This window comes from Agelaius tricolor, unplaced genomic scaffold (genome assembly GCF_023055355.1).
Source record: "Agelaius tricolor isolate 1412-34295 unplaced genomic scaffold, bAgeTri1.0.p SCAF_9, whole genome shotgun sequence".
In the NCBI taxonomy this organism is placed as follows: domain Eukaryota; kingdom Metazoa; phylum Chordata; class Aves; order Passeriformes; family Icteridae; genus Agelaius; species Agelaius tricolor.
Window position 1 is genome coordinate 33,675,442 of NW_027269269.1, and position 13,758 is coordinate 33,689,199.

Here is a 13,758-nt window from a genome sequence, read left to right on the forward strand (position 1 = left end):
GCTGGTTTGGTGCTGGATGTGCCATGGGTTTAGTGCTGTCCATGCTGGGTGTTGGATGCCAGCTGTGCCATGGGTTTAGTGCTATCCATGCTGGTTTGGTGCCAGCTGTGCCGTGGGTTTAGTGCCATCCATGCTGGGTGTTGTATGCCAGCTGTGCCATCGTTCTGGTACTTGCCATGCTGGTTTGGTGCTGGATGTGCCATGGGTTTAGTGCTGTCCATGCTGGGTGTTGGATGCCAGCTGTGCCGTGGGTTTATTGAGTGCCATCCATGCTGGGTGTTCGATGCCAGCTGTGCCAGTGTTCTGGTTCTTGCCATGCTGGTTTGGTGCCAGCTGTGCCGTGGGTTTAGTGCCATCCATGCTGGGTGTTGGATGCCAGCTGTGCCAGTGTTCTGGTTCTTGCCATGCTGGTTTGGTGCCAGCTATGCTGTGGGTTTAGTGCCGTCCATGCTGGGTGTTGGATGCCAGCCGTGCCAGCATTCTGGTGCTGGCTGTGCCATGGGTTCTTTCTGGCCATTCTGAGGATTTGGTGCTAGCCATGCCTCTGCTTCGGCCAGCTCAGGAAGTTTTGCTGTTTTTAGCCTGCAGGAAGTGCCGGGGTGAGAAGCTGCGCTCCCCGCCGGCCTCCCCCGGCCCTCCCCGCGTACCGATCGCTCTCACCGCGGTTCCTGTCACCTGCCCAGGTAGGGGGGCATGGCTGGCACGGTGCCGGGCGTGCCGCGCAGGAGCGGCCGCCGCGGCCCGGGGCGGAGGGATTTTTGGGATGGGATCGAGCGCTGCCGGCGCTACCGGGTGCGCCTCTCGCCGTGCCGGGTGCTTCCTGCCCCGGCCTGTGAGCCACAGGCACTGCTGGTTCCTGCTGCCCCGGGACTCCAGGGCATCCTGCCGCGGAACAGACGCTGCCCATCCTGGCACGGCACCCCCAAGGCTGCGCACTCGGGGGCCGGGATTCCCCCCTGGAGCCGCCCCGCGGGATCTGGGGGTGCATAAGGGTCCCTTGGGAGCCGCATCAGGACCGTGAGACTCAGGACGGGATGGGCCAGGCGGCGGTGGCTGAACAGCACCCCAGGACACAAGGGTGCTCCCGTGGCTCGCGGGACTCTGGGGACACCGTGGCAGAGCCCTGGGGGCTGTGCCGCTGTGGGACAGCTGGGTGGCCACAGGGCCCTGGCACCTGGTGTGCCGTCATGCACTCATAACATAGATTACACCTCGAGGAATGTGTTGGTGCTTGGTAGCAACAAAAGAAAATATATATGGGGGTGTGTGTGTATAGATGTGTGTATGTATATATTTCTGACATAGATCTTGATGCTGTAGTGAATATATCCAGGAGCCTATCTGTGCACCCATATGTATGTTACATGTGTATTATGTGGATATATTGGGGAGTTCAAAACTAACCAGCCAAACCCCAAAACTCTGATTTCCAAAATCACTTTAATTGTATGATCAGGAATATATTTGCTATAGGTGGGTTCTTGTTTTGAGAACATTTTAAAAATAAAGAGCTATCATTTCCTAAGAAATTCTTCTCTCTGAGGGTGGTGAGGCCCTGGCACAGGCTGCCCAGAGAAGTTGGAGCTGCCCCATCCCTGAAAGTGTTCAAAGCTGGATTGGGTGGGGCTTGGAGTAACCTGGGATTGTAGGTGTCCCTGCCCATGGCATGAGATAAGCTTTAAAGTCTTTTCCCAACCAGACCATTCCATAGTTCTGTGTCTCATTGGCCAGTGCTGGTGCCTGGCCATGCCCTGGCTGGAGGAGGTGCTGTGGTGCAGGACAGCTGGCACGGACAAGGGGGGCATTCAGGAGGGTGAGGGTATGAGTCACCCTATGGTGGGTGTTGGGTCCCAGCTCTGTGTGTGGGGCAGCATCTGCTGGGAGCTTGGGAAGCTATCCACACTGGGGCTCCCTGCAGTGATGGGTGACTGGTCACAGTGCCCTGTGCTTGGTCTGAGGGAGCTCCACAGCCCCGGGGTGCTGCTGTTGGCCCCAAACCCATCTCCTGCCCCCTGGCGGGATCTGACTTTGGTGCCTGCAGCCAGTGAACATGAAGGGCCTGGGGTTGGGGGGATACTGCTGGGCTGCCCAAGGACCAACCACAGTGGAGGATGCTTGCCCATGTTGGGGCTGATGGTTGCTCATGTCTGGATGTTCCTTGCCCATGCTGAGCTGATGCCCACATCAGGGTGATGCTTGCCCAGGTCTGCATGGTACCTGCCCACATCAGCGTGATGCTTGCCCAGGTCTGCATGGTACCTGCCCACATCAGCGTGATGCTTGCCCAGGTTTGCATGGTACCTGCCCACATCAGGGTGATGCTTGCCCAGGTCTGCATGGTACCTGCCCACATCAGGGTGATGCTCACTGCATCCAGGCTGGGACTGGGGCTCTTGGCCAGCAGCTGTGAGGCAGCTGCATTGGTCTGGCCCTGTCTCTGGGTGGGAATGAGACCCCACCATAACCCCTTGTGGATGTGGAGGTGCTCACAGGGGAGGGATCTCTGAGAATGAGGGCTGAGGAAGAGCTGGAGCACCCCTGTGTATGCAAACATCCTGGGAGCAGAGCAAGTGACCTGGGCATTTCTGGGGTGACACCATCCACCCATCTCCCCTCACTTCCTGCTTGCTGCCGTGGTCCCTGGCGCTTCCTCCTAGCTGCTTGCAGAGCCATATTGTGGTTTCCTCCAGGCCATGCTCAACTCTGAGTTCTTACCATCCCCCCAAACCCTGGGCCACCCCAAGCATTTCTGTGCTAGGAGGTGACAGGATCATCCCAACCCTGCTGGGTGTGAGATGTCTGAGATACCACCTGCCACGGGTTGATGGCAGCAACTGTGTCCAACACTGGGGGCTCTCTCTCACCACTTCTGCACTTCATGCCACCCTCCCAGTGCCAGCAGCGGGGCTGTGAGCCCCCCAGTTTTGGCCACTGGTGGCTCAGACCTAGACACCCCACAGAGGATCCCATGAGCATGTCTGCATCCTGATTGTGGGATGAGGCTGTCAGTGAGGGGGGGCACACCCTCTCCATGCCCAGGAGATGGTCTAGGGATTAGAGAAGCCCCCTGAGCAGCTGGTGGTGGGAGAGTGTTGTACAAAGTGATGTCCAAGGAAGTGATGACAGAAGACTCCTTTTTGGAGGGCTGGGTGAGCTGGGCAGGGGTGGTGGCCTGGGCAGAGGTTTGGCTTTGGGGTGGTGGCTGTGGGAGAGCCGCCCTCTCTGCCCCCCCTTAGAAGAGAGGCCTAGATAAAGGGTATGAAAGGGTAGATAAAGGGTAAATAGATAAAGGGTGGCATTCAAGGTGCTGCTCAGATAAGGGACAGCACATAAGGCACTGGTTTGCCACTTCTCTAATGGCAGAGGTGGCACCAGTCAGACCCTGCCTGGAGCAGGACTGGCATCCTTTGGGCATGGCTGCACAGGGGTCCAGGAAGTGCAGGGGGTGATAGGGCACCCAATATACCCCAGGGAGCCATGGGGAGACATGAAACCCAGGGATGCCACAGCAGCAGATGGTGACAGGTGGAGCAGGCAGAGCAGTGGGGAGGGTGTTTTGGGAAACTGGGGTGTTATTTGTGCCTGAGCTCTGTGGGTGCCCATCCTGCTGGTCCCTGAGATGGTGGGGCTAGGGGCTGCACAGGACTGGGTGGGGCTGAGCCAGAAACCCTCCTGAGCAGTCCCCTTCCAGGAGATGGGGCTTGTCCTGGCCTGAGGCTTGTCATCTCACTGCTGCTTGTGTTGCAGCCCCCCAGCCACACCCCTGATGGGGGCAAACACCATCCTGGGTGTCTGCACAGATGCAGAGCCCAGCCAGGCTCTTGCTGGAGGCTCTGTGGCTTGTGCACTGTCACCTCTATGTCTCTGGGTCTCTGCACACCTGGGTGCTCCGGCAGCTCCTGCCTGGTGGTGTTGGGAGCAGTGCTGCTCCACTGCCCATGCTCCCCTCCTTCCCTGCCAGCATTCCCTAATGTATGGATGGTTGTGGCTGGTTCCCATGGAAATGGCTGCTGAGAAATGAGGTCAGGCTGACCCAGGGAGAGCCAGCACTCCCTCCCGTCCTCCCCTGCTTGCTGCTCCAGCCAGGGAGGAGTTTCTTCTCCAGCTCACCCCAAGCTAAGGGAAAGCTCTTGTGCACAAGCCATGGTGCTGGGAGGCACATCCCCAGAAGCCATGGCAGTACCAGGGGGCCTCTCCATCCTTGGCCATGGAATCATGGGATTGCAGAATGGTTTGGATTGGATGGGACCTTAAAGTTCCTTTAGTTCCACCCCCCTTGCCAAGGGCAGGGACACCTCCCACTAGACCAGGTTGCTCCAAGCCCCATCCAGCCTGGACTTGAACATTTGCAGGCATGGGGCAGTCACAGCATCTCTAGGCAACCTGTGCCTAGAGGGCCTCACCACCCCCAGAGGGGAGAACTTCTTCCCAATATCCAGTCTAACCGGCTGTTCCTTTTTGTGGTGCAGTGGGAGGTAGCTGGGGCAAGGATGGGGATGGTGCCAGCATGCAGCTCCCCTGGGGCTCACCTGCCTGGGGCTTGGGGTGGAAATTCTGCCCACTGCCTCTGTCCTCTCCTGGATTCAGGGATGCTTCAAAGGTACCTTGTATTTTTATACCCTGGAGAAACTTAATTTCCTGCCCTTGAAAACGCCACTACCCCAGAGGTTTCTGTTGATTGCCTGTCACCTTTCAGTCTCAGGAAGGCAGGAAGCAAGGAACAGGAGGTAGGAGTGGCTGAGCCCAGCTGCTGTGGAGAGGAGGACAGTTCCCATGGTCCCTCTCTCCACTGGTCAAGGTTTTGGGGCTGGGGACATTCCTCACTGAGCCAGGAGAAGCTCCATTTCCAGGATTTCTTGCTGCCATAGCAGCCACCCTGGATCTCCAGTGTCCACTCCACCATAAGGAAGCTTGTGGCACAGAGCATCCCTAGGACCCCCATCCTGCTCAAGGAACTTTGTGGCCACTTGCAAACCAGCTAAGGAAGCAACTCTGCCATTGTTTAGACTGGAGGAAAGAAAACAACCTGCTCTGGGATGTGGCTTCAAGGCTGTGGGCGGCTTTAGGTGTCCCAGAGTCAGATAAGGATCCTGGGCCGTGAAGCACACACAGGGGAGTGAGGCTGGATGCCAGGAAAACGTTTCCAGGCTGCAAAAGTAGTCATATAACCCAAGCACAGCTTTACCATGGGGTCTTAGGAATTGCTTTGTGGGTCTGGGTCTGCTGGGGTTTGGTCTCTTTTGGGGGTTCTCTGTGACCCCCCTGCAGGTGTATCAGGGTTGGGAAGCAAGGCAGGAGGGGCTGGCATAAGGCAGTGCTTGCTCCTCTCCCCCACAGCATCCCTGTGAAGGAGGAGGTGCCCATCACTGAGAGAGCAGCTGGTGTCACCCTGTCCTCCCCGCTGCCCCCGCCCCGCTCCAAGGCGCCAGCACCGACGCCACCCGCGCTGCCCTCCAAGGCCAGCCTTCCCTTCGTGCCAGAGTTTGGTGAGTACTGGGGGGCCTCTCCACTCTTCCCCCATCACAAATCTTGCCTTGGGATATCTGGCTGCCAATCCATCAGCATCCATCCCATGGGTGCTGTGCCTGCCTTCTTGGCAGTTTGTTCCTCTGTCCTTGCTGTGGTCTTTTTCTTCTCTATCCCCTTTCTTGCCTTCTGGGCTGGGGGAGTCAGGGGTGCAAGGCCTGGGCTGGCGGATTTAGGGTGTGTGAGGTCTGAGCTGGGCACTTCAGGGAAGGGGTGTAAGACCTGGGTTGGTAGTTTCAAGGGACGCAAGATGTGGACTGGGGGTTTGGGTGCAGCCTCTCCTATGGCAGAGCAAAGGTTTCTGTGGGTGCTGGAAGCACACACACTCACAGAGGAAAAGTGAACCTATAAGGGGGGTGAAATGCAGATGTCCCTGATTCTGGGATCCCAGGATGCCTTTGCATCCCCCAGCCCCATCCTCAGGGTGTCCCTGGGGCTCAGCCAACTGCAGGGAGCAGTGCTGAGCTGGGGACCCCATTTAGAGGTGAAGGTTTGGCCTCAGGGTGCAGCCCTGGTTGGACTGCACTTCAGCTGGAACAGCTCTGCTGGAAGGAAGAGGAAGGGCTGAGTTGTGTGGGGTGCTGGGTGCCTCTCAAGGGCAGCAGCCCTGCAGGAAGCAGCACTGGCTTAACTGGGATCTGGGGTGTGTTTCAGAAGCTGGGAGAAGCTGTGGACAGGTTATCAGGACAGAGCTTATCTGTTTGTTGGGGGGTGCATGGAGGAAAACTGCTCCCACCCTGATGGGCTTGGGATGCAGAGTTTGCAGGGGGTTTCTGTGGTGCCAAGGTGAGCACCTACCTGCACCCCTCAACCCACTGCAGCCTGAGAGCATCCTTGCCTGCTGCCAGGGCACAAACACCATCATCTGGGTTGTGGTTTTGGGAGGAATCTGATCCAGATTCTCAGTGGGATTTGGGAGTGGGTGTCTGCCAGGGCCAGGTGCTCTGGAGCCACTTGTTCCCTGTGGGGTTACAATCCTGACCAGGATTCCTGCTGATGTGGGTGCTGGGTGAGGAGGAACCATCTCTCACTCCCATCATCATCTGGGATCTCATTTCCACAGTGCACAAGCTCGGGAGCTGATAAGGAATGGGAGAGGAGGGAGGGGAATTCACCCTGGCAAACCAGCTGTGGAAAAATCCCCTGGGAACCCCCAGCAGCAGGAGCTCCCAGGCAGAGACACGAGAGCCTGGATGGAGCCATGGTGCTGGGGCTGGTGTCACCAAGTCCCCTTCTGGTGAGGCCAGGAGTGTCAGGACAGTGCTGGGAGGTGCCACTAGTGGGACTTTACCCTTTCCCAGCTCTTCCCCAAACTCCTTGATAAAACCTTTGTTGACACAAGAATGCGTTGTTATTTGCCAAGGGCAAAGCAAAGGGAAGCCAGCCATGCCTGCATCCTCTCCACAGGCTCCAGGATAGCAGGGGGAACTGGGACCCCATGCTCCACCCCAGCTGATTCCCAGTATCTTCCCTCTCCTTTGTCAGATGACTCAGACTACGAGGACTCGGCGTGGGAGGAGGAATTAGCCAGACCGACGGGGGAGATGGCCAAGGTTGGTCCCACTGTGGGGCTGGAGGTGGGCAGGAGCTAGCAGGGTGACTGGCCCTAAGGACAGGTACCAGCCTTAGGATGATCCAGAGATACTGGTTAGGGCTGGAGGAGCATGTTGGCAGTGGCTAGAGAGGGGTTCTGCCTCCCTGAGCACCCACTGGGTCTCCCATGGGGGATGAAACCCCAGAGATGGAACTCTGCTCTTCAATGTCCTTGGGAAGTATCTATCAGGTCTTTCAGTGGTGCTGGGACTCAAGGGTCCCTGGGGAGCACACACCAGGTCTCACCCACGTGTCCCCAGGAAGCACTCACTGGTTCCTCTGGGGTCTCTGGGGAGCACCCCCAGCTGTGCAGCACACCACACTGGCATGCCCAGAGTGTGTGCTAGTAGACATCTCCAGCACTGCATCTTGAATGTAATCCCTCTGGATTGTGAATTTCTGCCTGCCTCCCTCGCTCTCTGGGGTGGGAACGGATGGATTTGAGGAGTCCCAGAAGCTGGAGAGGTCCCTGAACACCTGAAGCCCCATCTGCCTTGGCTTGGGAACACCAGGGCCAAGGAGGCAATGCCAGATTTCTCATGAAGCTCCAACATTTTAAGCTGCTATAAAGAACCATCCTGGTGTTCAGCTCCTCCCTTGGCTACACTTTTCTCTCTCTGTGAGCCTCAGCATGCCTCTTCCTGGGCACCCTGGCACTGTGGGCACCCACTGAGCTGGGGATGGGCTGGTGACATGGCATCGTGTCCCCTCTCCTTCCATCCAGCCTGCACCCTCACGGTGTGATGGTGGCACCAAGGAGACCCCAGGTGTCATGGACATATTTTATGAAAAATCCTTTTGCTAGGATTTTTTCTTCTGAGAAGCTGAGAGGCCTCAGAAATGAAATGTAAACAATGATTATCTGCTGCTGTGGAATGCAACAGGTGCATCTTTGATTGGTCTCATGTGGTTGTTTCTAATTAATGGCCAATCACAGTCCAGCTGTCTCAGACTCTCTGGTCAGTCACAAGATTTTATTATCATTCCATTCCTTTCTATTCCTTTGCTAGTCTTCTGATGAAATCCTTTTTTCTATTCTTTTAGTATAGTTTTAATATATAATTTTCTTTTAATATAATATATATCATAAAATACTAAATCACCCTTCTGAAACATGGAGTCAAGATTCTCGTCTCTTCCCTCATCCTGGGACCCCTGTGAACACCCCCACACCCAGGTGTCACCCGTGTGTGTCTCTGCAGGAGGATGCTGAGCCTAGGATGGGGCGACCACGCTCTGTGCGTTTCAACAGCCTCTTCAGTGAAGATGAGTTTGGTGAGGACCAGCCCAGTGCATCCCCTGCCAGGTACGAGCTTGGCACATGTGTGTGATGATGCTGACGTGCTCTGTGTGTGTATAGGCAAGAAATATCTGTACCAGGGGCTGTTTTTTTTTTTGTGTGTAGGGGATGTTAGCACAGGCAGAGAGCTCCTGTGTATGGCAGAGCAGGTGAGTGTGCAGGTCAGGGCTTCTTGTGCATGCACAGCTCCACAGTGGGCACACAGAGGGGCACACACAGGACCTGTGAATGGGAGTACGTGTGAGTGTGTGTGAGCAGAGAGCAGCTCTGCACATCACTGGGTTGGGGCTGCAGTCTTGGGGGTGCCCCTGTCGCCCCTCCCAGAGCTGGGACTCAGGCCTGGGCTGTCCCTGGGACTGGGGGGCACACCGGGACTCCACTGAGGGGACTGTCCCCAGTGTCCCCGCTTGCATACAGCTGGCCTGCATTGCCTGTGCCTCAGGGGAGGTCACAGGGAGGCTGAAGCATGCCGGGGAACCTCAGCCCCTCCCGGGACCTGCCAGCTCTTAACCCCCTCCCTCGGCTCCTCATCCCCAGTGGTGGCAGCAGCTGGAGTGACAGGGAGCCCAGCCTGCACCCGCCTGCCCCCGACGCCTTCCCTGGCAGCAGCCCCGGCACACTCAGTGACAGCATGGAGGGCACCAGTGCCACCAGCCTGCTGTCACCCACCATCAGAGAAGGGTGGCTGGACAAGAACCCGCCACAGGGGTGAGTGATGTACTGGGGGTCCCTGTGTGACATAGAAGCGTAATTGTCCCCTCCTTTTCTCACCTGTCATTCCTGCTCATGGGGGTGTGCTTTTGCTTTGGTGAAAATCCATTGCTAGGGGTTCCTTCCACTCCCTTCTAACCTGTGATTTAGGCTAGAAACACTCATTTTTTGTGAGAGAGCCTTCTCTCACCAGTTGTTGTACTGACTTTGCTGAGAAGGGGAGGCTGCAGCTCGACCTTCCTCTCAGACCCTGCATCACTGGGAAAAGAGCTGCTTTTCCTCTGGGGGAGCCCTGGAATAGTAGTGACCACAAGAGAAGCTGTCAGGGATGAGGTGGGGTGTCTGGACTGAGCTGTGCATTTGGGATTGCTGGGTTTGCTGCAGGAGGAGGTGGTGATAGCCCCTATCCCATGGGATAGCAGCCCCAAATCCTGGGCTCATGGGGGATAGTCAGAGCAGTGCAACAGTAAAACAGGGGAAGTGCTGGGCTTGTGTCTGTGTGCTCCAGGGTGAGCGAGCCAGGGAGTCATGGGGAACCAGTGATCCCCAGGGAGTCTAGTGAACCCAGTGAGCACAGCCAGCACAGTGTGCACAGGGAGCCCACTCAAAGAGCCCCTGCACTAGCTGGGAAGCAACAATCAAGCAGGAGATGAGACAGGAGCTTCTTAATCTGGGCTCCGAGTAAGCCCCGAGGCAGCAGTTCCACCGAGGAGGAGGAAGCTCAGCTGTTTGCAACAGAGTAGCCCTGCTGCTGGGGAAGTGAGAGCAGCTGGAAGGTCCCTGGGAAACCCCTGCTCCAGCAAACCTTTCCTAAGTAAACAAGCACTTGAGCAACCATGTTCCTGCTGCCACAGCCCCACCAGCATGGGGGGACCTGGATGTTTGGTGCTGGTAGGAGGCTGCATGGCAGGGCTTGCTGGAGCTGTGTTGGAAAGGGCTTGGCTCCTCCTGCAGCCCTAATCCTAAAGCTATGGGCTGAAGAGTGTTCTGCCTTTTCCTGTGGTGCGTGGTTGGTCTGCATTCTCAGCTGGGGAGGGCAGAGGGGTCTCTGGTGGGCTGTCTTCCAGACATCTGTCATCTGTATCCCCATCCTGATAGAGATGCATGGCTTCTCCCTCTGCTCTGGTGCCACTGACCCCTCCTGGATTGAATCCTGCCAAGCTGTTAGGGGCAGCCCTTGTTCTCAGCTCCATGTTTTAATTGGTGCCTGGAGGAAAGCGTAAAGTCCCCATTGCTATCCCCAACAGCAACATGAGGGCACAGGGAGAGGGCACAGGATCAAGGGCTGGGGACTTCAAGGGCTGGCTGGGACAGGCCTCTTATCCCTGTGCAGGATAGAGGACTGGGGATATAGCATCAGACCAATGGTTGGGGACACAAGGCAGAATGGAGGGGTGGGGACATGGCATATGATGGGGGGTTGGGGACATCGAGGGCTGGGGACACAGGGCAGGATCAATGCTGAGGTGGCCCCAGGCTTTTGGCAATTGGGGCGTGAACACGCAAGCAGAATCATCCTGAGTTCAAGGGCATCCCCTCCAATGGGTCCCTCCCATCCCCTCCCAGGTCCTACATCTACCAGAGGCGCTGGGTGAAGCTTGACACTGACTACCTCCGCTATTTTGACAGTGAAAAGGTGGGTGAAGAAGATGGATCTGGGGGTTTGGGATGAGAAGGTGGCAGAGGAGCTGCCCCAGCAGGGCCACCTCCCTCTGGCCATCCCAGCTCAGAGACATGGCTGTACCAAGGGTCAGTATCCCAGGGAGCAGCCATGGCTGGGTGCTGGGGATGAGGCTCAGAGTCTCCTGGACACTGGAGCTGGAGCATTGGGAGCCTGGGGCACTAACAGCCCCGTTTGACACAGACATGAGCAGCGTGTCTCCCACTCCCTGACCCAGGATACCTACTCCAAGCGGCTCATCCCCGTCTCCTCCATCTCCCGCGTCTCCAGTGTTGGGGACCAGAAATTTGAGGTTGTCACCAACAACCGCAACTTTGTGTTCCGGGCTGAGAATGATGGTGAGTGACAGTGACAGTGACAGGGGTCCCTGTTCCCCAGCTCCTCTCCCTTCCCAGCCCAAGGGATGGCTCCTGGGCTCAGGCTGATCCTGACCCGTCTCGCCTTTGGCCCCACAGCAGACCGCAATGAGTGGATACGGACCCTGCAGCAGATTGCGGAGGAGCGGAAGGGCAAAGCTGCAGTGAGGACATCGATGTCCTTAGCCACTGACAGTGCCACTGAGCTAGCTGATAAGAGTGGCTTCCTGGAGCTGCGGGGCTTTAAGCACAAGCTCTTTGTGGTGGTGGCTGGGGACAAAGTGTTCCTTTACAAGAATGCGGAGGTGGGTTGCTGGGGGGACTGTGGCACTATGGGGAACCCTGATGCCCCTTCCCTTTGCACCCCCAGCCTGAGCAGAGCAGCAGTGAGCCAGGGCACCCAGGCCTGCCACCATCCCTCAAACAGGGACAGCACAGAAGCCACAGGGTGCTGCCCTCTGAGACCCCCTCTCTGCTGGCTCTGAGCCTTGGGAGCTCCCAGGAGCGTGACACCCACTGTAGCTGCTTCCAGAGTCTCTGGTGCCCTAGGTACACCCAGGATGAGAGCTGGGCAGTGAAGGGACAGAGTTATACCAGCTCCCAGGCGTTGGATCCCATCATCCATCCCCCCCTCATCCCTTGCCCACGCTCCCCCACCAGGACTATCGGCTGGGGATTGGCATCACCTACATTGAGATGAATGTGGGGAATGTCAAGGAGGTGGATCGCCGGGGCTTTGACCTCACCACACCATACAGGATCTTCAGGTGAGCCCAGGGTGGGGAGGGGGTGCTGAGGGTGCTGCCCACCCTGAGCCATGGCATAGCTCACCCCCATCCCTCCTGGCAGCTTCTCTGCTGACTCGGAGCAGGAGAAGGAGGAATGGGTGGAGGCCATGCAGCAGTCCATCACTGAGGCACTCTCCAACTCGGAGGTGGCTGAGAGGATCTGGGCAGTGGAGTCCAACCGCTTCTGTGCCGACTGCGGCTCCCCCAAACCCGACTGGGCCTCCATCAACCTCTGTGTCGTCATCTGCAAGAGATGTGCAGGTACCCATATCCAGAGGGGCACAAATGGGGATCCCTGGGGACCCCCAGACCTTTCCCACCCCAAAATGGGTCCCTAATGGCTCATCTCACTGGCAGGGGAACACCGGGGATTGGGCCCTGGCATCACCAAAGTCCGGAGCTTGAAGATGGACAGGAAGGTGTGGACTGAGGAGCTGATCGAGGTAGTGGCACAGACGAGTCCCAAAAAGCCCTTTTTGGCGGCAATCCCTCTGCATTATGGAGCTGCTGGCTGTGGGCTGGGGGGTGCTGGAGCACGGCAGGGTTCTTCCAGGCTGATTCCAGGCCCTTGAGGGGACACCATGGTGTGGCTTGGCTAGGGAGAGGAACCCCAGCAGCCTTTCATTCTGTCCCTGAGGACTGCTGGCAGCCAGTTCAGCATGCCGGTAGGGACAAGCGGCACTTGTGTGCCACAGACAGACGGTGTCTCTTTGTCCGTGGGGCCGAGGCTGTGGGGCCGTGGCTGTGGGACGGGAGTAGGCCCAGGGGCAGAGCATTGCCCCGAAGCGCTATGGCCGCCGGCGCGGAGGAATGTGCCGGCGCGGCCAGGGCCAGGAATGGGTGGGCGGGCGCAGCTGGGATTCGTTTCAAGACCTAACCCAGCAGCCATTTCCCGCCGGCAGAGCCTGCCTGGCTCCGTTCTTCCCATCCATCCTGCTCAGATCCTGCATTCCTGCTCGGCGTCCCACCCGCGCAGCCCCCGCCTCCAGCACTGCCTGCTCCCCGAGCTCCCAAACGCTTCCAGCTGCTCCTGCGGCTGCTCCCTTTGCCCTCCCCTCTCTGGGAAGCCTGCCCGAAACCACCCCAGCATCCCCAGGGCTGCGGTTCGCACCGCCCCTTCTCCGCTCTCGCTTGCACCCGTTCCAGCCCTGAGAGCTGCTGGCGGTGCCCGTGGGTGTTGAGGAGAGGTGTATCTCCCTGATGAGTCTCCGAATGGCATTCCTCAGCTGCGGGTAGCGGGATGGCAAGGGGCCACCAAAAGCGCTTTGAATCTGTCCCCGTGGGTACCGAGCACCACCCCACCTCCCACAGCTGGGCGCTGCTTTCCAGATGTGCTTTTCCGGGGCAGGAAGGGGAGCTGGCGGCTGTGGGGGCTGTCGGATGCTGCGTGCCTGCAGTGGGTGGGTTGGGTGGGTGGCTGCACCTGCACCCTGCCCACCCCCGCTGCCCACTCCGCTACACCACCCATGCTCTTCCTGCACCCCACTGTTCCTCCGGGCATCACCCTGCCCCCCAGCAAAGCTCCCCACATGTCCCGGCAGTGTGGTCGCATTGGCGTCTCCTTGTCATTGTTTCCACAGCTCTTCCAGCGGTTTGGCAACGTAATGGCCAACCAGTTTTGGGCTGCAAATGTGCCTCCCAGTGAGGCCATCAGCCCTACCAGCGGCAGCCAGGAGAGGAAGCGCTTTCTCATCGCCAAATACCGGGAGGGCAAGTACCGTCACTACCACCCACTCTTCGGCAACCAGGAGGAGCTTGACAGGGTCAGTTCCCCCAGGGATGGGCACCCACTTCGGGGTTCTG

General features: G+C 58.1%; 1 protein-coding gene across 7 annotated transcripts in view; it reads left to right on the forward strand.

The window, feature by feature from the left end:
- ARAP1 (ArfGAP with RhoGAP domain, ankyrin repeat and PH domain 1) overlaps positions 1-13,758 on the forward strand; it is a 36,905-nt gene that overhangs the window by 10,000 nt on the left and 13,147 nt on the right. For 3 of the 7 annotated variants that reach the window (XM_071433608.1, XM_071433610.1, XM_071433611.1), the window contains exons 3-13: positions 5,338-5,486; positions 6,934-7,079; positions 8,322-8,425; positions 8,957-9,127; positions 10,697-10,766; positions 11,029-11,149; positions 11,267-11,472; positions 11,828-11,934; positions 12,017-12,216; positions 12,313-12,398; positions 13,536-13,718. In XM_071433608.1, coding sequence (XP_071289709.1) covers positions 5,338-5,486; positions 6,934-7,079; positions 8,322-8,425; positions 8,957-9,127; positions 10,697-10,766; positions 11,029-11,149; positions 11,267-11,472; positions 11,828-11,934; positions 12,017-12,216; positions 12,313-12,398; positions 13,536-13,718 — 1,543 coding nt within the window. Of the gene's footprint in view, positions 1-566; positions 684-5,337; positions 5,487-6,933; positions 7,080-8,321; positions 8,426-8,956; positions 9,128-10,696; positions 10,767-11,028; positions 11,150-11,266; positions 11,473-11,827; positions 11,935-12,016; positions 12,217-12,312; positions 12,399-13,535; positions 13,719-13,758 lie in introns of those variants that run through there. The other 4 variants (XM_071433609.1, XM_071433612.1, XM_071433614.1 and 1 more) reach the window with 2 other exon arrangements.